We start from the raw sequence: 26,362 nt of genomic DNA on the forward strand, positions 1-26,362 counted from the left end.
TTTGGAGGAGAAGAATGAACCACGAGCTTGTTGAGGAGTACGGCGAACCCAACATCCTGACAGTGGCGAAGGCTGGCAGGATATGATTACTGAGGCATGTTAAGAGGCCTACTTTACGGCGATACCCAGTTCGGTTTGAGGTGCAGGGGAGCCGATGACTGGATCAGGTGAAGAACGAGTGTCTACATGAATAGGAGGCTGCAGCCAGAGACCTGTTGAAGATCGAGTGCCTACATAAATGGGAGACTGCAGCCAGGGACCTCAAGCATCCTGGAGAATGAATTTTAACGTAGGGTCATCTCCCGACGATGTGCTCTATCGTGATCAGGCCAACAAGAGAGAGACAGAGAGGAGTCGATCTTTCCCGCACTGCAGACTTGGTGCAACAACAACAAAAACACAAAGTTTTATTTTTATTTTTATTTAAATCTTATCGAAATCAATCCAGAAACCGTAGTGTCTCGTACGATGATACATAATGAGTCAAAAAAGCTTTTTTCGACGTTTACAATGGCAAAGGTATTGCAATGAGGAGAATCCAGGTAAGGTGTTAAACTACCCCCACTTACCATAGCGCAGTGAATTCGACATGGCATCCAATCCACCCTTATGCAAGGCGTCAACGCTCAATTTCTTTCGCAGAAGTAGTTCTTTCATTGTCTTTGCTTGTGTTGTAAAGTAGATAAAATGGAAACATTTTTTGTTGTTGTTGCTTTTCGTCCCGATCTCCCTACATACATTTTACTGTAAATAGGGAGGTTTCGGGAGTTCGGCTTGTTGAAAATGGAATTTGGTGTGGTGTGTTTTTGTTTTGTTTTATTTTATTGGATTTTCGTTATAACATTCGCGCGACATTAGTTCAGTTTTGTTTTTAGCTTTTCGTTTTCAACATTGTTTCAACTAACTACCATTCAATCAATCAACCAATCAATCAATGCCTTTCTAACTGCAAACAAATAGCAAGCCCTTACCTTTTTTTTGTCCGATTCATCCATTCCTACCACCTTATTCCGTCTTCTGGCGCTCTTTCTCTCTCTCTCTCTCTCTCTCTCTCTCTCTCTCTCTCTCTCTCTCTATCTCTCTTTTTCTCTCTCTCTCTCTCTCTATCTCTCACACACTCCCTCTCTCTCTCTCTCTTTCTCTCTTTCTCTTCCTATCTCTCTTGTCCATATATATATTTAATGTTTGTTTTAATCCTTACTATCTTGGCTGCGCCCGTTCTCTATACACTATTGCATTTGGGTGTTTAGTTTTCTTTTTTTTTTTATAAACTGCATCAATTGCCTGGCTTATGCGCTAATTTAATTAGCATTTAAGAAATTCCTAGCTTTACACAAAAACGGCAAAAATAAAACAGAAAACGGTTTCGCTGATCTCGTCGGGAGATCAGGTAGCGAGATGATGACTTGGCGTTTTATGACACCCACAGAGTGCGAACAGATCAGTGTGGCTAACAAAGGCAGGAGAGGGGGTGGGGGGGGGGTCGGGTGGAGGGGGAGGTAGTATAATAGTAATGATAGTGAATGCTCCAGCCACACATACCACGGTTTTACGTACTAATCTCAAGTCACAGTTATCTTCTTCCACCCATCATCGCAAACCCCCTTCCCACCCATGCCATCCACTTCCAATTTCATGGTTTGGAACTTTGCGAGCTTTTTCTGAAAGCGTATCAGGAATATATTGAAAAAAAAAAGAAAGAAAATAGATTGCGTGCCCCCAAAAACGGAACACACCCGAAATCTAAACCGTGTGCCTAAACAAGGAGAGAACATTGAACCTCCCCAGGTGGTTGTGTCGTGCGTGTGTTTTTTTAGTGATTCTTAGTGTGATTCTTATTGTACTTGTAATGTTCTGCTTTGCTTCACACTTTGTTTGCTACTGCTTCTCTTTCTCTCTCTCTTTCTATTTGTTTCTTTGAATCTCATTTGAAGTTATTCTATTTCCCTTTTGGGTTGTTGTTACTTCGATTAATCAGTTAAAACAAAACAAAAATCAGTATAGGTAAAATATAGGATACATCCTTTCCCTCGTCGTACACAAACAAAGAAACAAACAAAAAAAACACACACATATATATTGCTTTCAAGTGTCAAGGAAAGAATTCTCCGCAAGCACGGAGAGCACGGAACTTCCGATCCCGTCGTGGGACTATAAATTTAGATAAACAAACAAACAAACAGGAGAAGAAACAAAAACACAATACAAAACAACAAAGCCTGAAACTGGAGCTGTTTTGGTTGTTGTAAAACGGAGTGGCGAGGCGAGCAGTTTTCATTTTGTACGGCGGAAAAGCAGTGCTTGCGTTTCATTACGATAATCAGTAAATGTGTAAAGAAAATCGCTTACAAAATATTAGCATGTTGAGCGAACGTTTTTGCTGCTCGTTCGTTGTTTTTGGTGTAATCCAAGCGTTTATCCAAAACCAAGTAATTATTAAAAGAAATACGAAAAAATGCACTCGAGTTTGTTTTGTTGTTGTTGTTGCAATCCTTTATCGACGCGGAAAGACGCATCGCAAATTGATACGAACTTCCTAATTCGGCATTCCTATGTATGCATAAATAGATATATTTCTTGCATGTATACATATATATATATATATATATATATATATATATACTTCAGCATATGTATATAGATATATTATTATGATTAGGCTTTATTATCTAGATGCAAAGATAAATTGTGTGTATGTGGGTTTGTTTTTTTTTTTAATTCTTCTTTTAGAATGTACGCGATGCAATTCATAAACATGCAAAAGGGGAATTTTACTTCACTGTAGAAGTGTTCGCCGGTAGGGGTTATATAGTGTTTACAAGTAATAATATGTATATAATATATATATGTTATATATAAGTAGGTAAAGCACTGGGGTTTTGTTTCTTTTCTTTTCAATCGGTTTGTTTTGTCCGCATGCAGACACAAAAAGATGACTGTTTGGCTGGCATGGGTTGTACGGCCAAGTGCACGATGGCGACGCACACACACACACACACACACACACACCTGTGCCCCAGCCCCAACCCGTCCGGACCCTTTTCCACTAGGTACACGATCGTTTCTTTTCTTTCCTTTCCGCTTTCACCAGGAGTATTTCTGTTCTCTTTCCGTCTTTTTTTCCCCTAATTTCGCTCTTTCTTGGGGAAGATCGCTTTCTAAGTGAGCCCGCACTAACAAAACCTAATTCATCCACTAATTTTACGTGTGTATGTGTGTGTGTGTGTGTGTGTGTGTGTACGCGCCTGTGTGTTGGTGGTTTGCCCCCCTAGCTCGCTGCGAGGTTTAAGATAGCAAACAAACAAAACTAAAGGACTTTCAGGCCCCTGCTAATATCATTCCCGATGGAGAACATTTTATACGGTTGAACAATTAAACACGCATGTGTTTGGTTGAAGCACATTGAGGAAAATACATTTGCGCAGAAGTAAAAAAAAAAAATCCTCCCGTAGTGAATGGCACAGAACGTCATCCCAACTGTTCTTCTACGAAATCACCCTGCGCTAGAGACGACTTCATACGTTTCAAATCATCAACAATGGTGGTTATTTCTAAACCAAAACCGTAGGTGGCAGAAAACAAAACGGGAGTCCCAGTTTCTTTCGTCCTTTTTCTCCATTTTCTTTTCAAACGCACCGCACACGCCCACATGCACACCCGCAACTCAACACGTCGACGAATATTTGCGAGGAAACGATACCTCACTTCCCGAGCGACAAAACAAAACCAAAACAAAACAAAAAAAAAAGCGAACGAGATTGCAGAGAAGAAAACACCAAATTTGCTTATGTTTTTGAGATAATATTTATACAAAACCAAAAAAAAAAATCATAAAAAATAAAGGTTAACAATTTTGTAAAAAAAAAAACATTTCCTGTTGCCAGTACTATTAGTAGTGGTGCTGTGATAGTAATTTTAGGTAACCTACACGAACAGAACAAAACAGAGAGGAAAAAAAACACGCACTGATCAATATCGAAATGTCTGCCTCGGTTGAAATCTAAGGAAAAGAAAGCTACGCTTAATTACGCTTAGTTTAATTAAAAAAAAAAGAAAAACTCCTATCGCTGCCTTCAGTTTATGTTTTTTTTAAATGTGTATATATTACTTACAACTCTAAGTCATTTGCATTTAAGTCTAACAATAGTAATGATAGTATATTAAAAAAAAAACCTCCTTAAAAAAATAAGAGAAGTACACTTTTGAAAACACATCTAACAGTAGCGCACAAAACTCATCTGCATTGAAGTAGTGTGTGCATGTGTGTGTGTGTGGCTGTGTGTTTGTTTTTTTTTTGTTTTGCCTACGATATTGAACTGGGAGGAGGGCAGAGTATCTTTTAATGTCTTTTAAAGCGCTCTTGCGGGAGCAACACCTAATTTCGCAGCATATGATCCGCATCCCCTTCAAGCACCAACCGTCAACGCTTTCTTGTACACCGGGGTTTCTTTCCCGCACACCATATACCACCATCCACTCACACACACATTAGCGCGCGCACACACACACACACAAGGGGTTGGCGAGCGCAAAATTGACGAGTAGAAACAGAAGCGGAAAGATCAACCTTGCCTATATGGCGACAGCTACCTCTGCCTACGTCCCATTTCCTCCTGGCTCCTACTTCTACTCCCCACTACCCCACCCCCTCCCCCCCTTTCCCCAACACATTTTCCCGGTCTTTCACCTTGATATCCTCCTTCTGCTCCTTTTCTCCTCCCTCACGCACAGTAAAATCAACTCATTCAATAAAAAAAACCTAACTAATTATTTTTGAATGTATTTTTACATTTAAAAAAAAAACAACTGTTAATTGTAAAGTATGTAAAAAAAAAAGGTTTACACTAACATACAACAGGAACATTCTTACACATGATTTATCCTCGCAGGGACAGCACAGATACACACACACAAACAAACAAACAAAAAAACACGCGCACACCAAGGAACGTGGCACCGCAATAGCGGACTCTTCTCTTCCCTCCCCCCTTCTCTCCCTTTCCTCTCCTCTTTTCCATATCTCATCTCTATCCGATACGTCGTTTAAATGTATTTTTTTTTGTTGTTTCTGCCTAACCTAAACTAAACTCGAAATAAACCTTTCTTTTCCGCGTAAAAATATACCAAAAAAAAAGAAACTAATAATAATAATCAGCATGTTTTGTTTAATCGCATTTTGTCATTTCACACATGCACATGCAGATTCTTCTCACGCACTACCATTTATTCCCTTCCCTTGCCCCCCCCCCACCCCCCCTCCCGCCCACAAATCGTAACAAGTAATGAACACAACGTTACAGAGAGGACGCTACCAGGAGGGACACGCTTGTAGGTGGGTTCGCTGGTTCAGAACCTCCTAGCATCGGTATATCCCTCCCGCCAGCAGATCCCTCCATCTCACCGCTCTGCCTATCTCTTCTGCCCGCTTCTTCGGTCCCCTTTTCTTTCCCAACTATACACAGCAGCAGAAGAAGAAAAAGAAAACACTAACCAATATGTACAAGTGTAATAAAGACCAAAAAATGTAATAGAAAATGTTTCCTAGCATTCCCCCCTACCTAGGTTGTAAATCATATTCTAAGCAACAAAATTGTTGTGAAAAAAAATTATGTAAAATACATAAAAATTATGAAAGTATAATAATAATAATAAAAAAAAACAAGATTGCAACATATCATTCGTCAAAAAAAAAAGCTTAACCGAAACGTCTCCTTTCCTTTCTGTACACACACACACACTCGTCTCGTTCTTGCGTCTCTAATAAACGGATCCCGGTTTCCTACAAGCTCCCCGCCATTGTTTAGCGGGGACTCTCCTCCTCTGCTCTGCTCGTGTCAAATATTCGATCACCCCGTGCGTCGCCTTCACACCACCTTTACGACACTTTGAATCAATATGAAAGTTAAAGGACTTTCTTCCTTCGTACATGTTTTGTTTTGTGTGTATGCACATATATGAATATTTATATGTATATATATACGTAAGATAGCACAGTTAATGCATGGTTTGCTAAAGGGGTAGGTAGAGCGTGTTTGTAATATTTGTACAGCTGCGTGTACGCGCACGTCGTATGCAAAGTTAAGGGACCGTAAGTAGTTAAGGTTGTCGTGTTTACACGTCCGGAGAGCAAATGCATTGTTTTTTTTTTTTTTTTTTTTTTGGTAAGTAATGCCTAGTGCAGAACTTCTCGTAAGTAGTTTTTTGTGTGGTTTGTTGATCACGCCCGCAAATGCACTGGCGCCCCAATTAAAAATACCGAAGAGGTACACGACCGTTTGCGTGCAGCGCAAAGTAGCAAAATCGCGCGCATGTGCTTTTCCTGCGCTGCAATCCTTAAATGACAAATACCTATGAAATAGCGCGCCTCCCGTAAGAAGGCTATATACAATCATTGCAAAGATCGTGCATCGTTCGCACCCAGCTCCATTATCTCATTTTCTCATTGTTTGCCTGTTTTTGTTTTTTGCTTCTTTTTTTTTTAATACCTAAAATGCAGCACACTTGCTTGCGTGTATGTGTAATTATGTACAATCATTACCGAAAACATCCAAATAAATGCTGTTTGTTTGTTCTCTCAAATTGCAGCGCCATTTCCACATGCGGGGAGACGGGGGAAAAAAACTACTCTCTCCCCCCCCCCTCCCAATCTCTCTCTCTCTCTTCCCCCATTTTCCCGCGGCGGGGGTGTGGGTGCATCGTAAATCAATAGGCAATAGGATGAAATAAAGTCAAAGAGAGCCAGAGACAGACAGAGAGAGAGAGAAAAACGGCACATGAACTTTGTCCGTCGTCTTACGCTCTCTCCCCGCTGCTGCTCAACAAAAAAAAAAACAAAAAAAAAACATAACGTTATGTCGTAGACTCACGAAGTTTAGTGTATGCAGCGCTCTTACATAATAATACCGCCCAGCAGCAATCAAATGATGCAAAGAGAAGAGGAAGCAAAAACAAAAAAAAAAGAAGGAAAACTTATGTTAAGAAGCACAAAATCCATCCACTTGCAGGAAGAACCAAACCGATCCGGGCCCCTTTCGCCCCAGCCGCTCCCCGGCTACCGGGGTGGTGGGGGCGGTGGGGGAGTTTGAAAATGGGTCCACAAGATCCACCATACCATAACACAGATGTATACATCATCTCCCATCATCCTCCTACCAATCTCCTCAATTCTTCGTTTTTTGTGTGTGTGTGTGTGTGTGAAATGTTCACATTCCCCCTCCTTCAGGCGCTCTCAAAGAGCTCGCGGGGCTACGATAAACCTATTAGTGTAGCAGTTTGCAGTAATGATTATAGGAGGTACTACTTAGTAGAAAACGGCTAGCGAGCAGGGAAAGCGTTTGCAAACTTCTTTCGATCATGCTGCTGGCCTCGTCTGCCTGAATGACCCCACGCGCTGGCGTCCAAGGGGCTGGCATTTGCAAGGAAAGGAAAAAGGCATCCGGCCTTGCACAACTGCCACTGGGATCGCCCCGCACAATGCCAACACCGGCACGATTATCAATCAAAACTGGTCCAAAAATAAACGCAAACATCATTCACTAAGCAGTAACTGTTGCCGTAACCTACGCTAATTGTAATGGCGGATGTGTGCATCCGATAGGATATTTTCTATATACGTAAAAAAAAACCTAAAAAGCTAATATGTTTTAACACGTTAGGCTTCTAGACCTTGTTTACAAACAAACCCCAAAAAAAAACAAAAAAAAAATCAGGAACTATTAGTTTTTTCATCATCTGTACCTTACACCTATCTTCCTACTCTACCCCGCCCGAATCGAAAGTCCTCCTCTGTTCTTCCTACCCTACTGGTTTATGCTAATTGTCGCTCTCTCTCTCTCTCTCCGCCTGTGGTTTCTCTCCATGTAGATGTATAACGAGCAAAAGGCAAAAATAAAAAAAAAATAAAAGAAAATAAACCCAAGGTCATGTGTGCCACTAACATACCCGGCATTGTGAGCGTTGTTGGAGTCGTCGACACACCCTCTCTCTCTCTCCTCTCTGTCTTACTGCTTCTCTCACACCTCCTCTCTCTCTCTCTCTTTTATCTTCTTCCTCCCTCCCTCTCTCTCTCTCTCTCTTACTGTGTCTTTGCTCCTCACTAGTCCACACCGAGCCGCTGGCTGTGGATGGAGGCGCGCAGGTAGCGCACGCGCTCGTACAGCTTCATCTGCCGCTGGCGCAGCTCATTCACCTGCTCGGCCTCCTGGTTCAGCCGGGTGCAGAGGGCAGCCGCCTCACGCAAAATGTTTACCTTGGGCGCGCGCTCCTTGTCGCGCAGCTGCGGTATCTGGCGCTTCAGCTCCTCGAACAGATTCTTCAGCCCGATGCGGCGCTGCCGTTCCAGGTTGTTGTGCAGGTTGCGCTTCTCGACCGTGTCCAGCTCCTCGGCCAGGGCCTGGGCGGCGGTCGAATCGTACCGGCTGCCGCTGCTGCTGCTGCTGCTGCCGTCACCGCCGCCGCTGCGCTTCGAGTGCGACATGCGCATCCGTTTGCTGGCGTTGGACGAACGTTTGCCGGAACTGCCACCGACCGACTGCCGCTTCCGCGATGCGCCGGACGAGCTGCTGCCGGTGGTGCAGGCGGGCGGCGGCGAGGAGGCCGCACTAGCGCCCCCGCTACCGGTCGGCAGCGGCGTGTTGGCACCGGATATCGTGGTGGAGCCGGCCGGCGTCGGATAGATGCCGCCGAGATGGTGCAGGCCCGATCCGGGCCCGTCGCCCAGATGGTGCTGGTGGCGCTGGTAGGAATGGTGGTGGTGGTGGTGGTGATGCGAACCAGCCCCGTACGTATGCGCACCGTTCGGGGCGCCGCGGGACGAGGCGGTGCGTATCTTGCTCGCCACCTCCGACTGCAGCTGGCGGTAGTCGCGCTCGGTCGGGTTGGTCGGAAGGTTCTTGTCGCCGATCGAAACCACGTCGATTTCTTCATCTGCACACAGGGAAACAGAGAATGGGAAAAGGGGGGAGGAAAAGAGGGGAAAAAATACATTAGCTAACAATATTCGATAGTAGGAAACAGATTGCAAAGTTTTATGATCGTAAAAGCATGTGAAAAATCCCCCCCGCAAAAACATAACTGTAAAACTAAATATTTTATATTTCACTTCGATATGTTTACATTAAAAAAATGTAATAAGAAATAAAACAAACGATCCACAAAACTTCCAAAATCCCAGTCGATTCATTGGCAAAGCCAGAAAACACAGCTAGCAGAGCACAGCCCAAATTAGACCGGGTTGCACTGGAACAGCCATCACACCCAAGGGCCTCCGTGGTGCAGCGGTGAGCGTGACGAGCTTCCAACACGGCCGGCCTCGATCGAATCCCGCCACTCGGAGTTTTCTCCTACCACGTTGAAACACTTTTCTGGATTGTCTGTAGCCATGCCATAGAGGTTGAGAGTGTCTTTATACATCTCACTTTCCCTCTCAAGCACTACTCTCTCTATCTCCCTCCGTCTTTTAGAGTGTGTGGAGAATGTAGTTAATCTACTGCGTTGTGTGTGAGATGCTGCAATACACACGGACACAAACCTTCTCTCTAATCATTGGCCGGTTTTTTCTGTCAAAGATTTCTTCCCATCTCGGTTCACAAGACCCCCCCCCCCCCCCCTAACCAGCATAATCTCACACGTTCTTCTCTGTGTCTCGCTGCCTCTCCACTACACCCTTCTCCATATATTGTGCCAACACATGCTGCTCTCCGTGTACGCACAATCTTGTTTTTCTCTTTCTCGCTCACGCTTTCTATCGCTCAGTCTCTCCTCATATAATCGTTTTTCACCTCCCCATCCCTTCTCTCTCTCTCCCTCTCTGTATGTTGCGCGAGCTCTAACGTTTTTGACGTCTATCTCGAGCAGACACACACACCCATCGATAGCACGTTTTGCTCCGCATAGCAACAAGGAGCAAAACCGCTCGGCGGATGCCACGATGTCGCGTAGATGATAAAAAGTGCGTTTTGCTGTCTCTTGCTCCCTCCTCTCGCCAACCCCCTGTTGGCTGTCCCACCCCGCCAGCAGCAGCAGCAGCACCGCAGACTCGCTCGCTCTCTCTCTCTCTCTCTCACACACGCGTCTCTTTCGAATTCCAACACACGAATCGAAAAACCCCGCGCGCGCATTAAATCACCCGCCGAAGCGACGAGGGCCGAGAGAACCGAGTTTTGTGAGAAGCAGACGCGCAAAAAAAAAAGGTAAGATGTGGCGTGAATAATGTTCCGATCCCGAGGTTTTTCGGGGGTATAGGAAAGCAGGGGAACAAATATGTCGCCGACGTATTTTGTGGAGGGAGGGGGGGGGAAGCATACATTGTGCATGTTTCTGTGAAGGGTCTTCTCTGTGGTGGCCGAGAAGTGGCAGAGCGCGATTCGGTGTATCCTTCCGCAAGAGATTCCACTTGGTGGGGGGGGGGGATACACTTATGACAATCATACACTGTCCCTCCCTCTAAGGGTTATTCAAAAGGGGTTCAGAAGGATTTAATATACTTTCTAAGCGATCAAAATTCTTAAGAAAAAAAATCTATTTCTCTTCTCTTTCTATGTGCGGAATTTGGTTAAAAATGTTGCTGCGTAGAAGTATTACCGTATTTCTATTCCTTCCCCTTCTTGCGTCCTCGACACACCCAGCAAACAGACCACAAACACACACACACACACACACACACAGCCACATTTATGTTTGCTGTCGATTTAGAAATCCTTTTCCCACAGCTCTCTTTCGCTCCCTCCCCCGAAAAAAGCCCACACAGATGTTTTACGACCATTTTTCGAGGACACCACTTTAGCCGCCAACGGATACGCGGCTCCCCTTTCTCTAAACTCACACACACACACACACTTGCAAGGCAAAAGCCTCCAACATTCCCACGCTGCTTTCTACGCAGCAGGGCTCCACACACACACACTCCAACCGGTGGGGCGCGCGTGCTGGGCATACATTTTCCCCATATTTTGCCCCCAAATAAGAAATATCTTCCCTGAGGAGCAAGTACGCAATAGATTGTGTATGTGTGTGTGTGTGTGATTGTTGGACTCTTTTGCGCGTTACATTTTTTTCCCCCATCGTGCAGCCTCTGGAAGTTGGCGGTTGCTACGGTTTTTGTCCTTCAATTTTTGTTTTATTTATTACTTCTTCCCTTTTTTCACAGCAAAGCAACCGAAACGCTTGGCTTTCCGTGTTTTGCGCTTGGCCCTGCCGGGCTACACATAGGCTGGCTGGCTGGCTGCTGGCTCCTTTTCCTCCAGTGGGAAATACCCTAACCCAACACAGCCAACCTCGCAGCAGCACGATTAGCACACATTGGCCCCGCGCTTTTGTGCCACTCTAGAGTGCCCCGCGCGCGCCTCAAAGCAGATGAAACCAATCCGGTTTACATTCAGCAAAACTTACTCAACGAAAAAGAAAAAAAAAAACAAAAAGATAGAAATAGGAAGAAGTCGCGCAGCAAAGAAGTAAAGCAGACAAAAGAGAGAAGGAAGAGGTAAACCAAACTTCAAAAAAAAAAACGCAAGATTCGCGGGCAAAAAAAATCCTTTTGAGAAACCAAAACGTAAAGCGTGGAAAAGCGCACGGCTCGGCGGCAGCGCAAAACGGGAGGGAGAGAGAGAGAGAGAGAGAGGGAGAAAGAGCGGGCTGGCAAGCAGCCAAGCAGGGCGGGGCACACACGTTGCAGAGGAATGTTGCAGCCAAAGCCGGGCTCTAAGCACCGGTCCCCTGCCCGGTTCTTCCACAAACACCTCTCCCCCCCCTCCCCCACCTCCTCCCCCTGACCACTCGAACCGAAAGGTTTTCCCCACATGACACACACACGCACTGAACCGACGAGGTGTGTGTGTGTGTTGTGTGTGTCTCATGAATGAAAGTTTAATGGGAAGTGAAATGAGCGACAACACCACACGCACTGCCCATTCCATGCCTTATTGCCCGGAGCTCGTAACCCGTGTTCGCAACAACCCCCACCCGCACCACAACCCCCCTTTGGGTGGTCTTAAAACATAACCAAAAAAAAAAACAAAATCAACCCCAGAGAACGTAAGCGCTGCCAGTCTCAATTGCAGCTAGAAAAGGTTCGTTTTTCCTGTCCTGAATCATCTGCATTGCTTACAGGGTTTGCCGGTTCAATGTTTCCAATGTCAACAACGTTTTAAATATTGTTCAACTGTAAGTAAACATTTGACGTCTAACTGAAATACTGATGCCTTTCTGAACATTGTTCAATCGCAACTAAACATTTGCTTTCCCCTATATTAACGTGCGTTTATATTACCCGGGTTCGTTTCTTTGATGTTCATTTTGCTGCAGTTAAACTGTTTGGAGGTTTATTTTATTTGAAATTGTACTACTTCTACGGTCAATTATTAGTTTGCCAGATATCGCCAGATAAGTTGTTGACAGATAAAGTCAAAATAGTTTTGTAAATGAAGGCACAAACCAAAGATGCAGAAAACGGATCTAGACTTAGGGGTTTCACTTGCTTAGTTGCGATGGAACGAAGTTCAGATAGGCAACTGTATTGCCGTTGGTCGTAAAATGTTTACTCGCAGTTTTTTTGTTGCTTTTTTATTGCGAAAGCTGTCAAATGGTGTACCTTGCATCCCAATACTTGTTCAGCTCTTCCCACATGAACCTTTGAACAAGTCTCTCCAAACGCTTGAGATTGCGGTTTGACAGTGCTTTGCGATGTGTTGAAAACATCAAATGATCAGATACAGTATGTGACAGCAGTTGTTGAAAAACATAGTGCAGGCGGTGAACAATGATGATAATAAAACTCACGAAATTCAAGTACAGAGTTGCCGAGTCAATGTGCAATGTCAACCACTTTTTTCATTGCCTGCGAAATGTGTCTCAACAGCTGTCAAATATTGCAACTGATGCACACAATAGTAGTTCCGATCTTTCGCATGATTTTCAACGCATCTCAAGCTGGATTGAGTTTGACCGTTCTTTGTGATTGTGTTGAACATCATGTGTAAGAACTGAAACTTTATTCTGATGCGAGTGCAATGTGTGCTGCAGCTGTCGAAAAACATCTTGGAGGCGTTGAATAATGATTCGGCACATTCGGCAAGTGACTTGGCAAACCCTGCAAGCAGTGCTGCGACATCGTTGTGCGTGTGTGTTATGGAGCATTCAATGAGGGTGTGGCCTTGTGTGGCGTTCTTGCAAATTATGGACGTTTTTTTTTTCTAAATTATTATTCATATAAAATCTTGGGCTCAATGACGTCGTATTCCGGCTAAGCCAAACAGACAGGGAGAGATCATTAATTTCAAGCGATTGTCGTCGAATGACTGTACCGGGTTTTTTCTTCTTCTTCTTCTTCTTCGAACAGATTCGCTTGTGTTAATTTGAAGGCGCCGCGCGTACCGTTGGAAGAGTGTAACCGTTCCCCATGTTTCTTCGGAAGTGCACAATGGAACTTCCCAGGATTGCAGGAGCTTCTTCGGAGCGCAAAAAAAAACATTAAAAAAACGCTCTGTAGCTCTCTTCAACTACTACTGGCCCTTTCCCCCTTCCCCTTTCTGGCCTGGCTACACAAAAATCGGCATTATGCAAACCGGAAATAATGCCCTCCCCGCCCCTTCCCCGTCCGCCCGTCACGAGGCACTATGTCCTTGCGGAGTGCGCGCGTGTTGACCATTTCTGGTTCCTTTCGGTCCATGCGCACTTGGAATTGGTAAACTCCAGAAGGCACACAGAGAGAGAGAGAGAGAGAGAGAGAGAGAGAGAGAGAGAGAGAGAGAGAGAGAGAGAGAGAGAGAGAGGTGGTGAAATGGCAGCAGACTACCCCAAGACGAAATACTTCTTTTACCCGTCCTCTTCAAGAAAGAGAGAGAGAGATGGCGACCGCGTCCTTCCTCTTCCTTCCGCGAGTCCTTTTTGCGGCCCTGCCGTCTCGAAGGCGCGCATGAACTCACACACCCAGCACACAAAGGGGAAGGGAGGCTAGTGACCTTGAACCCAAAGACCCCCTTCACATCCTCTCCCCCCCCCACTGGCCGTCGGGAATATGATGGTTACGCACGCACTCAGCAGAAAGAAAAAAAAAACAGGAAAAAAAGAAAACCACACGCATCTATACACGCACGCGCCATGCTTCGCCCGAGAAAAACCATCGAAACTTCCCTTGTTTTTTTTTGTTGTGTTATTTAATTTTACGTCTCAGGGGGCAACCACCACCACCACGTGTGCCGTGTACCGCGCCACGGTGTGTCCTTGGGAGTATTCCAAACCACTTTTCCTGTCTATTTTTGGAGTCAGGGGGGGAGAGGGGGGAGGGGGGATGAAAAGAAGGGGGGGGGTTTGTGCGCTAGCGTAACGGCACTCACACACACACACACACGCTGGATTTTGAAGATGATGATAGTGATGACGTAATCGAAGGGACAACGCATCACCACTCTACTCCCCCCCCCCCCCCCTTTGGCACACCAAACCAAAAACGCATCAAAAACCTGCTGCAAACACTATGCCCCGAAGGGAGGTGGGGGGTATTGCGGGTCCCCACCCTCAGGCACCCATCAAAAGCCCCCACCCAGCAGGCTTCGGTACGCACACAGTTAGAATATTTATTAACAAACACTGGCAAAGGGGTTTTTACTTTCTTTTCCTGAAAGGGGGAAGGGGAAGGGGGGGTTGGGGGTGCGTTTTGCTGCAGTTGGTACATCCGGATTTCCTGCCGCCCTTGCGCTCCCTTCCCTCCAACAACGCGCAGTGTGTACGAAACCGCCGCGGTTCAACGAACTTGGCCGCCGCCGCCGCCGCTTGAAAAGTGAAAGTATTCGAACAGATTCTACACATTTGCCGGTGGTCAAGCTGGGTTGGCGAGGGGATGCTGGATGGCTGATAAGAAAGGCAAACAGACAGACATCACACGGAGAGAGAGAGAGGGAGAGAGAGAGAGAGAGAGAGAGAGAGAGAGAGAGAGAGAGAGATTTAAGGGTAAAGAAAGAGAGTGAGGACCCGCATTGCGCCAGCACGTACTCTTTTCCGCATTCCGCAGCATGCTGCTGTATATGCACACAATGCTCACAACGAACCATTATGCCATCAGGACATTGATGCTGCAAAACATTAATGCCGTGCAGAAAGAAAAGAAGAAAAAAACTATATGCTCACTGTTCAATGTCATTCGCTGCGTGTTGGTAAAAAGAAACAAACACACATAGAGACAAAAACCTCAATTTTATTCAAATTCTGCGAATCGGCTTTGAAGGGAAGCGCACTTTTGCGTATTTAATATATAATACGTTTTGCCCAACCACTTCCAGGGGGTTCACCATTGAATGTGCTAATTGATATGCACTGCACGCGCGGCTAACAACCAAAAAAAACGCACCAAAAAAAGCGCAATTCTTGGAATTCTTGGAAGACTCGGTGCGAGCAAAGGTGAACCGGCAGTTCACTCGCATCCCGGTGGGCGGAGAAGAAAAATTATGCGAGAAACTATCCGTCTGCAGCCGGGGCTCCGGGGAGAATGAATTTTCCAATACTCCAACACAGTTAGTGAACCAAAAAAAACAAAAAAAAAACAAAAAAAGGAGCGAAAGAAAGGCAAAAAAGGGACCGTCGTTTGGGACTGGCAGAAGACCGTTGACCCTGAAACCGGGCAACCTCAACCGCCCCACCCCCGCCCCAGACTCTGTCCAACGAATTCGTACGCACGCGCCATTGTGTCGGTGTGTGGTGCCGCGGCTTGTGGGCGACGACCGTCCCCCACTCCTGGGCGTATGCGTTTTTCCACCCTGCCGCAGACACACACACACACGTGGTTGCAAAAGGAACGGCAGAAGAGGAAGAGGAAGAAGAAGAAGAAAGCTCCAGCTCTGGCGCATGCTCCCGGCGTGTCCTGTTTCTCTCTCTCTCTCTCTCTCTTTTTCTGTGTGCGTGTGTGTGTGTGTGTGTGTGTGTGAGCCGGATTGTGGGCAAGAAGGTTTCCGCAAAACGCAATACAAGTTGTCCTAGGATGGAAAATTTCCTCCCCCCCACCCTTCACCGTCCCCCTCCCAACACCACCCAATCACACCCCACAGTGAAGTTGAGCGGGAGCGCAAACAGGACCGGCGGGCGGAGGAAAATTCCGCCTAAAACACACACACACACACACACACACACACACACACACACACACACACACACACACACTGCGTACTTGCACCGGCCACGCCTAAAACAGGCGCGCGTGACGTCATTTCTAAGGGTGAGAAAACCCCCCACGCACTCACATTCCGGTCGAATCGAAAACCACGCACACACACTCCTTTTTCCGGTGTTGGCGAGTTGGGAGAAAAGTTATGGATTTTATTATTTAAAGACTTTTCCTCGTTTTTGTTTTTACCGAGCACACACCGCGCGGCGTGATTCATTCATCTCATGCTTGGCGACCCACACACACACACACGCGCGGATGAGTCGGCGGCGATGGCACACAGTGTGCGAGCAGTGAACCGCCGCTTCACACACTCACCAGGCCAAGCTCACCATCGCTTGAGGCTCATCTCATCTCATCTCAGAAAGCAGGCATGTCAAACCCCCCGGTTTTGTTGTTTCCGTTGCGTTTTTTGTTGTTTTTGTTTTTGTTGGCGAAAGTTTGGACCGTTTTTTGATACGCAAAATGATGGATTGAAACTTCTTGTTTTAAGATTTGGCGTTTATTTGACACACACACACGTTTGAAACCGGTTTGCGTTACCCACAGATTGCAAGATGTTGTGCTCACAAAAAAAAATACCTTTCACTTTTCTTTGTTTATTAATGCTTCTTTTGCTATTTTTGTTTATTTAGAATTCAACGCACCACACGTGGACCTCCCCCCCTTTTGCAGCAGTCAATACAAACACAAATACAAGTGATGCACCACTTTGTTTAAGTTTTGGCGCCAAAATTATCCACACCTTCTCTTGCATGGGTGGTGTAATACACTACTGGCAAGAGAGACCTGGCGGGATAGTGTGCTGTGCGTCCCAAAAAGGTAAGCAAAATTGTAAAAAAAACGCTAGAAAGAGATGGAAAGCAACGAAAGCGAAACGAAAAACGAAACTCACCGGAATCGGACGGCGTCTGTACGCCGAGCTCGTTCATGTTGTAGCCACCCTTCGGGCGGGTGTAGCTGTGGTCGCCGAAGTGGGTCGCCTGGTACGGTGGCGAGCTGTTGTTGCTGCCCGGCTGCTGCTGCTGCTGTTGCTGGGAGCCGCCAGAGGGCGCTCCATTCAGGGCGCCGCTCGCACTGGCCGATTTCGTGGCAGCCTTGAGGGTGGCCGCGCCACTGCCAGCGATCACGACCGTGCTGACGCCACCGCCGCTCGCAAGCAGATGATGGTTGGTGGTGGTGGCGGCGGCGGCGGCACCCGGCTGCTTCTTCTGCTTCTTGCCGTTCTTGTGCGCCTCCACGTCGTACGGGCGGTAGGAGGTGGCACGGGCCGCCGCTCGCCGGTGCTGGTGGAGCCGGCTGTGGTTGCTGTGGTACCGGTGGCGAGCGCCCCGCATCCGACTCCGGCCCGCACCACCGTACAGGCTGGCATTGCTGGCGTCCTCCTCTTCCTCCTCATCCTCCTCCTCTTCCTCTTCTTCCTCTTCCTCTTCCTCATCTTCCTGGGCGCCCTCCTCCTGCCCCTTCTCGCCATCCTCGTCGCTCTCGTCTTCGTCCTCTTCCTCCTCCTCCTCGTCCTCCTCCTCTTCGTCCTCCTCCTCCTCGTCTTCCCAGGGGAAGGCGGAGCGGGCCGCCCCGCTCTGCTGCTTCTCGTACAAGGCCTCCTCCGCCTCGAGCTGCTTCAGCGCGTCCTCCTCCTCGTCGTCCTCGTCATTTTCACTGATCCAGCCGCGCGCCGTACCGCCGATCCGCCGCCGGTGGGCGTACGGGTGCCGCCGCTTGCGCTCCATCCCGCTGCCGCCGGGCGAGACGAGATGGTGGGACAGCTCCAGGCTGCTCCAGCTGCACTCCTTGCTGCAGGTGGCATGCGCACCGCCGCTCAGCTCGCCGCCGCACGGTGCCGACGAGCGCGCCCCTACATGCTGCTGCTGCTGCTGGTGCTGCTGGTGACGCTGGCCCGCTGACTGCAGACCATCCTTTGCAGCAGTGTCGGCCGGTGAGCCGTGCTGCAGCAGCAGCATCGAGTTGCTTTCGCCCTCGATCTCGCGCAGATCGATCAGCAGCTGCTCGAGCTGGCTGTCCGGCGAGTCGGGCCGCAGATGCAGCAGGGACGCGTGGTGATGATGATGGTGGTGGTGGTGGTGGTGGTACGGATAGCTGCTGAGCGGGCCGCCCATACCGAACGGGTCGTCCAGCATGTACAGCTGCTCCCGCAGCTGCTTGCTTCGCAGCTCGTCCAGGCTGGACGTGTCCTGCAGGTAGTTGTAGTAGCACTGGGTCGTGTGGTTGCCGATCACGCCTATACTGCTGCTGCCGCTGCCGCCGCAACTACAGTGACTGCTCAGCCGACCGCTGGACGACGTGCCGCTCCCGGTGCGAGATTCGACCGAGGTGCTGGAGGTAGGGCTGCCGTTACTGCTACTGCTGCTGCTGCTGATGCTGCTGCTGCTGCTGCTGCTGCTGCTGCTGCTACTACTGCTACTGGCGAAGCTACCCGCACTGGCGGACGACAGTCCCGGGGCGGTGGAGGTGTGCAGCAGGCTCTGCTGGTTCGAGCCGATCGTGCAGGTGGCGACCAGGTCGAGGTTATGCTTGAACTCGAGCGGATCGTCGTCCAGGCTGAGCGGCGTGTCCGGCCGGGCGTGGTTTTGCGCCGCCACGCTCCGCGCCTCCAGCTCGCGCGCCGCCAGGAAGGAGCCGCGCGGCTGATGCGGCACCCGCACCATCCGCACGCTCTGCTGCTGCTCGTCGCTAGCGCCACCCTCGACCGCACCGGCCGAGCTGTCCGACGACGACGGTGACGGCGGGAACGGGCGATAGTTGAGACCGTGCACGAGGGAGGGAAGCTGCTGGTGCTGTTGCTGTTGCTGCTGCTGCTGCTGCTGCTGCTGACGCTTGATGAGGAGGGAGCTACCGGCCGGGATTTGGGCTGAGCTTTGGGTCGCCTTGAACGGCGTTAGCAGACTGGTTGCCGCCGGCGCGGTCGCCTTAAACCCAACGGCCAGCGGCCGATTGGCGAGCACACTGCTGCCGCCCACGCCGCCCGGCACCTTCAGCTTCTCGCTGGCCGCTTCCACGGCTGCCGGCGACTCGCCTTGGGACTTGGGAATGTCCTTGGAAGGTACGCGCGAGAGACTGGCGGCCACCGACACTGCCACCTGCTGCTGCTGCTGCTGCTGCTGCTGGTGCCGGTTCTGGCGGGCACAGCCACCGCAGCCCGCGTGGCTGCTCTTCTCCGGATGTGACTGGTCGGCGCACATGCCGGCCCACATGCAATCGTGCCGGATCTGGGTCTTCTGGTCGGGCAGCCCGAGATGCGTTTCGAAGAAGGAGATGCTCGGGGAGAGGGGACTGCTGCTGGTGCTGAGGCTGCTGCTGCTGCTGCTGGTGGCGGTGTTGCTGCTGCTGCTGCTGCTACTAGCGGTGCTGCCGAAGGTCAGCGCGATCGAGCCATCGCCGCCGAGCAGGAGGCCGCCGGCCGCCCCACCGGTCACGCCGCTGCTGCCGGCCGCCATGCCGAAGTCGATCAGCTGGTCCAGCCCGATTTTGGTCGGATCGAGCATACCGAGCTCGTTCGTGTCGGCGTCATCCATCGGCTCCATCTTGATCAGATCCCAGTGGTGCTGGGCCGAACCCATGGCGCGATGCGGTCTGCAAGGGGCAACAGCAAAAATGGGTAGAACATTAAAGGAACGGCCCAACAAATGAAGAAAATATAAAATCGCACAACGAGACACACACACACAGACACAGAAGGGAAAGGGAGACTTTCAATCCAGTACACATAAAGGGCACACCAATGAGTCAGACACATCCGCACGCCGGGAAAAAAAAACCGGTGGAAGCATGAAAAATGCATGAAAATAGAATTAGTTATTGCAGATGTACTGGTACGTACAGCACACACATACACACATCACGCGAAACGGACCGATCAATACATCCGGAATGCGCACACACTTGTGTTTATGTGTTGGTTCAGACCGCGGCACACGATCATAGTAACAAATCACTTCCGGGGGGAGGAGAGCACACAGCACACACAACAGCCGCGAGACGTAGCGCAAAAACTATGTAGGAGGCGGGTGAGGGGGTTGTAGGAGGGGAAAAAGAACAAATGGAGATTTATCTGTGAATAACGTCATCATTGCTCAGCATATGGGCAGAGAGGGGGGTGATGCTCGGAAACACTTAAGATGAAGTCTCAACTACTCGGGAAGGTGATGATGATGATAGGGAGGAGGAGGTCGGTGGGTGTTGTTCCGGTGAATACACAATTGCTCATCGCCTAAACAACCCTTTGTACACTTTTTGCAGTTTGTCTCCCTCCCTCTATGTCTCTCTCTGTTTTCTTTCTCTCTCTCTCTCTCTCTCCTTCTCTCTCTGTCTCTCTCTGTCTCTCTCTCTGTTTCTCTCTCTCTCTGTCTCTCTCTCTGTCTCTCTCTCTGTCTCTCTCTGTCTCTCTCTCTTTCTCTCTCTTTCTCTCTGTCTCTCTCTCTGTCTCTCTCTCTGTCTCTCTCTCTGTCTCTCTCTCTGTCTCTCTCTCTGTCTCTCTCTGTCTCTCTCTCTCTCTGTCTCTCTCTGTCTTTCTCTGTCCCTCTCTGAATCTCTCTGTCTCTCTCTGTCCCTCTCTGTCTCTCTCTATCTCGCAGTCTCTTTTCCTACGTCTATCTGTATCGCTCTGCGTCTCTCTGTGTCTCTCTGTGTCTCTCTGTGTCTCTCTGTGTCTCTCTGTGTCTCTCTGCGTCTCTCTGTGTATCTCTGTGTCTCTCTATGTCTCGCTATGTCTCTCTCTATCTCGCCGTCTCTTTTCCTACGTCTATCTGTATCGCTCTGCGTCTCTCTGTGTCTCTCTGTGTCTCTCTGTGTCTCTCTGTGTCTCTCTATGTCTCGCTATGTCTCTCTCTATCTCGCCGTCTCTTTTCCTATGTCTCTCTGTGTCTCTCTGTGTCTCTCTGTGTCTCTCTATGTCTCGCTATGTCTCTCTCTATCTCGCCGTCTCTTTTCCTATGTCTCTCTGTGTCTCTCTATGTCTCTCTTTATCTCTCTATGTCTCTCTCTGACTCTCTTTCTCTCTCTCTGTCTCTCTATGTCTCGCTATGACTCTCTGCCTCTCTGTCTCTATGACTGTGTTCTCTCTCTATGACACTTATCTTTCTCTCTCCTTGTTTCTCTCTCTCTATTTAGTTTTCTGCCACTCCCTTTCTCTTCCATTCTTAACCCACCAAGAATGAATCGCGAAAAATCCCAATGACTCATTCCACATGCCTGCCAATCGACTGGCAATCAGTGAACAACTGTTCACAAGTTGTTGAAAAGAGTTGTTCCCAAAACCCCCAAAACAAATCAAACGATTGGTTTCAGATCATTTGAATCGCTTTGTTTTACACAGACACACATACACACCCACAACTAAGACCGGATCGATCGGGCAAAAAGGCACGATTCAGAACCGTTTGGCCCTTCGAACCGGATTGAGCAGCGTGACGTCACGAGAGTTTCATAAAATTGCACAACTTTACGGCGCAGCGGTGATAAGCAAAGAGCGCGAGAGAGATTGGGTTTTCCCGTTGACCCTTCGCCAGCGCCTTCCCAGCCCAACCGCAAAGCCCACCTCTCCTATCAACATCAAAAATAAAAGTGGGTGGGTGATGAGTAAAGGGCAACCCAATGTGTGTGTGTGTGTGTGTATTATCTCACTCTGAGCCCACACGAACACGCGCGCACATTCATCTCCACCACACCATCAACCCGCAACGATGACGCCGGCTATTCCGGGTGGACGTATTATTAAATAATGAGCAATGAGCAGGAAATGGGCAAAGGCAAAGACAAAAACCACCAACTGCACACGAAATACAAACACCGAGCAGCGCGCGGAATGACGCTGCCTTCCCTTCGTTGGCAAGTGTTGCGAAATTCTTGCGAATTCTGTTGCAATCCAACACACACACACACACACACACTTTCAAGGGAGCCCTTTAGCAACCTGCCTCCCACCAGCACGCAATGGCATTTTGCCGGTATCCGTTGCAATACAGGATGCACTTCTAAATAGTTGCGATTTAAGCCACACACACACACCAACACTTTTCCATGCTCTTTCCCTCCTCCCGGTAAAAACGGGAAAAGCTGCATTATTCTAACGATCTTCCTTTCTCTTTTTGTCTCTCTAATAACTCTGCTACATCAGTCACCGGTGTTAAGATGATGCGATTTTTAGCGTCAACAGCTACTGATTTAAATTTGTACCTCGTTCGGGATGGAAAGAAGACGCATCAACAAGTCATCCGCCCACACAAACACCCACCAATATGCCTGAATGGTGGGAAGACGGTAGGGAGGGGTACAGGATAAACAAACGTAAAAAAAAAACAAAACAAAACACCGGCACACTCTTGCTTGCGCTGGGCTAAAAACAATGCAATTTAATGCAATGCACTGTATTGATGCTCGCTCTCCCTCTCTCCCACACACACACAGCTGCTATTCGCACTGCACTGTGTGTGTGTGTATGTGTGAGGCGCAGCTGCATTTTTCACACACCACGAAGTAAGTGACCACAAAAAGAGGAGAAGAAGAAGGAAAAAAAGCGCAGTGCAGTTGCGTCTTACGCCAACACACAAAAAAAAACGCCGGCCGGCCGGCATCATTGCAGCAAAACCCGGCGTGAGCCAAGCGATGGTGGTGGTGAGAGTGGCTGCGTGCAGCGTGAGAGCGAGAAGGCCCGTGAATCAGAGCGACACGCACACGCTCACAAACACACACCTGAGCGTGTTCGCATGCATCCCTGCCTCCCTTCGTGCACCAGCCTGCCTGTAGCAGTGTGGCGTGAGGGAGGCGCTGACGTCGAAAAAATCGCAACCACACGCGTAAATTCCATCGCACCTCTGTGTTTGTGTGTGGGTATGATCGGACCGGATTGATAGCTAAAATGATTTGAAATTGATGTTGGACATCGTGATAGTGCGCAGGGTTAGCAAACAAGTAGCACACCCTGCCGTACAAATGAGCTTGAACAACGTCTGCTGAGCGTAGGTGTAGACACGTACTGTCAAATTAAAAAAAAAAAATGGTGCACAAGTGCAAATTGCGACAAATTTAATTAAAACAAAAAAACGCATCAACACACAAACTCTGCTGTTGAATTTTGTGTCCCTTTGTTGCCTCTGCGCGTGTGTGATGAAAATTGATAACACTGTAGATGATACGACACAAAGAAAGAAAGAAAAAAACCGGTACTCACCTTTTTGATTTGAATTCACAAACAGCTACAAGTACGCGCGCACTAACGTCGCTTCCGTTAAGCCTCTTATCCAGGTGCACACACACGCGCGAGTGAAGAAAAAAAAAGTCTCGCACCGGAGCGAAAGGACGCCCTTACTAACGAAGGACGCACAGACACACACACACGCACACAGGGGGAGCGCGCTCGCGTACAGGAATTTAATCGATTTACAGTTACTTGAGCTGCGTTTGATCTCCTTTTCTTTCTCTCTCACACACTCTCTCTCTCTCTGTCGCTCGTGCGTTAGGTGCTGGGTGGATTTTACTATTCCAGCTTTACGCACACCCACACACACACACACAGGCACACAATAACAATGCGGTTGATAGTAGCGGCGCGGTGATCGACGACAGGTAAGATGATAGAGCAGCACACACAGGGTGTGTTTTTGTTGTTGTGTGTATGTATGTCGATTCGATGGACGATATTGTGCTCGCTTATCTCTCGGGCATCACACAAAAAAAAGGGCAGTTTTGAACGCCTAATTTGGCTGTGTGTAAGATGTATTAGATACACAGCTGTCGTGCGTGGAGGTCGTGGGGACACTTTCTTCCTTTCTTTTTTTTTTTTTTTTGTTCACTCAAATTTAACGCACACTCGCAACCGAGCGCCGACTAATTTCGTTTGATTAGGCAGAGATTTGCGCATGATTTGCCTTCTGCTGTGCAAACACCCCGAATGTTTGATTGTTGGGCGGGTTTCGAGTTTGATAGTAGAGCGCAGTAGGGGCGATCGCGCGAACGGGTCCGGCACAACTGGAGCACACCAACACACGCACGCACACACACTCACAACGCACGCACCGAGGCGCATTAGCTGGGGCGCAAAAAGGTGTAGGAGCAGCGCGTGTGCACTTGGTTAAACACTCACACGCACAAACAGTATTCCAGGGCGATAAGCACCACAATCGCACAATTCCACACACACACGCGCGCGCACAAACACACACACCCGCGGCACACCTACACAGCCTGGCTGGCTCACTGCTTACGCGTGTGTCCACCCACGCGAAACACTGCGGAGGGGGGTGGATGGGTGGGTGGGTGGTATTTGTTGGTGCAAAGCCGAGCTTCTTCTCGCGCAGGCGGTGGCAGCTGTCCCCTACCGCTGCTGCTTGTCGCAAAAAGGGCGGCGCACACACTTACAGGGTTCTGGCGGCGGCGGTTTCACTTTCCTTGGCTCTGGCTGTCCGTGCTATAGTGTGCGACATCTTCCCATACGACATGGGGGAGAGGCAAGGCCGAAACGGCAAACAAACGGGGTACAACTCCCGAGCGGTGAGATAATGACACGGTCACGGGATTTTATTCACTTTTGGGGGGGGGTGGGGTGGGTAGCTGTTGATGCCGGCTGCTGCTGCGCCATTCGGTTGATTCATACGCGCGCACAAACACACACACTCACACACACACACACACACTTGTTCCAATACACCCCAACTTTGGGGGGGTGGGGGGTGTTTGGGGAGGAGGTAGGATGGTGTTGGCGTTCCGGGAAATTTTGTTTTTCTGTTCGAAAGCTCTGCTGCCCACTCGATCACAACAATATGTTTTAAATCAGCAAAGCAGAGCAAAGTTCACACACACACACACCGGGTGCGGTGGACGGTTTTTCCGCACTGAGTTTTGGCGGGACGGGGGGGGGGGGGGGGGGGGGTGGTTGGTTGAGATGTTCCACCCTTCTTGTATTTTTTTTTTTTTCAAAACCACAGACACACTTCACTTGCAACTAGAGAACCGTTCTAATTGCGGCACTGTTTGTTGGGAGTTGTTGGGGCCAGGCCACGGTTGACACGTTTGATGAGCTGGCTTGTGTTCGTTCTTAGTTCGCTGTTGGCAAAGGAATGCTGTCCTCGACGTTTGGACGAGCTATTTCCTCACAGATAGTCACAATAGTTACACACGCGCGATTGCGAAGCGTTGGATGTGTGTACGCACAATCCCCGGATCCGACAACTGTTGCCGAGCTGCCGAAGGGCACTCTAATATATCACTGGGCTGAAGAAATAGGGCGCTCTCCTATATGCTTTTCTATCGCAAACCTGCGCCGCGCTGCAGGTTTGTGCTGAACCGTTTTGCCGGGTTTATCGTACCGGCTGCCGATTGCGAAAACGGTAGGCGAGCGCGCGCGCGCCAAAAAATGTGGGAAAAGAAATGTTGGGGCGATTGTGTTTCACTCCAGCGAGCGGAGAGCGACCGCGGTCCGTGTCCGGCTGCAGCGGTAGTTCGAAGCAAACTGATCAAACTGGCGGTCCGCTTGCGATTGAAACCTGTGTTGCCGGCTGCGCTGTCCGAAGTGTCCGCCGGTCGAAGCCAGTCGGGACTCGCTACGCTCGCTCACCCGTCACGCACACACACGCACTCGGAAAGGCAGGCCTCACGTGTAGCTTTCTGCCCTCTCTCACTCACACTCTGGCCCTTCTGTCGGTACCTTTTTACCCTCCTCTCACTTGCTCACTCTCTCGATCTCTCGATCTCTCTCTCTCTTGGGCGCTTTCTTGTACGCGGCATCACTCCTGGAAGGGAGGATAGTGTTGCCGGGGAAACGGAATTATTACCGCTGGTATTGTACGGGTGCGCGCAAGGGTGCGGGTTGAACACTATCAGCCAGTTGCGTTGGGTCTGGCCGGTGCGGGGAGCATTTCTGTTTGCTCCCATGTGTGTGTGTGTGTGCTGCTGTAGAGCCATCTAATACCGGCAAACGCATTAAAAAGTATCATATAACGCGACGTACGAAAAAATCGCAGCAGTGCAATATTTTCCCAGTTAGCAAGGAACTGACAAACTATCCCGGCTGCGTGAGACTCAATAGGTCTCGAAAGAAGCAGCAGAGGAAGAATTTAGCAGTGATGCATTTAAATGCAATTAGAGGCGAAAGAACTCCGCAGGAGCCAAAGCCTCTCTAAACCATACTAACAACAATTTACAGGGTTTTCCAATTGAGTTTAGACTAGCCGCATACTTTTTTTGAATAGTCGCATTAGA

General features: G+C 48.8%; 1 protein-coding gene across 1 annotated transcript; it reads right to left on the bottom strand.

The window, feature by feature from the left end:
• Positions 1–799: 799 nt before the first annotated feature.
• Positions 800–26,137, bottom strand: LOC120959691 (filaggrin). The gene is made up of 3 exons (XM_040383282.2): positions 23,337–26,137; positions 17,046–19,741; positions 800–8,925 (listed from the first exon to the last, which is right to left on the bottom strand). Exons 2-3 carry the CDS (start codon positions 19,726–19,728, stop codon positions 8,096–8,098), a joined length of 3,513 nt encoding a protein of 1,170 aa, XP_040239216.2. The 5' UTR covers positions 19,729–19,741; positions 23,337–26,137; the 3' UTR covers positions 800–8,095.
• Positions 26,138–26,362: the final 225 nt, after the last annotated feature.

Source organism: Anopheles coluzzii, chromosome X, assembly GCF_943734685.1.
Source record: "Anopheles coluzzii chromosome X, AcolN3, whole genome shotgun sequence".
Lineage (NCBI taxonomy): Eukaryota > Metazoa > Arthropoda > Insecta > Diptera > Culicidae > Anopheles > Anopheles coluzzii.

Coding starts and splice junctions, on each gene's coding strand:
- LOC120959691 (XM_040383282.2), bottom strand. CDS start 19,728: ATGGGTTCGGCCCAGCACCACTGGGATCTGATCAAGATGGAGCCGATG. Junction 8,926..17,045: donor ACAGACGCCGTCCGATTCCG/GTGAGTTTCGTT, acceptor CCCTGTGTGCAG/ATGAAGAAATCGACGTGGTT.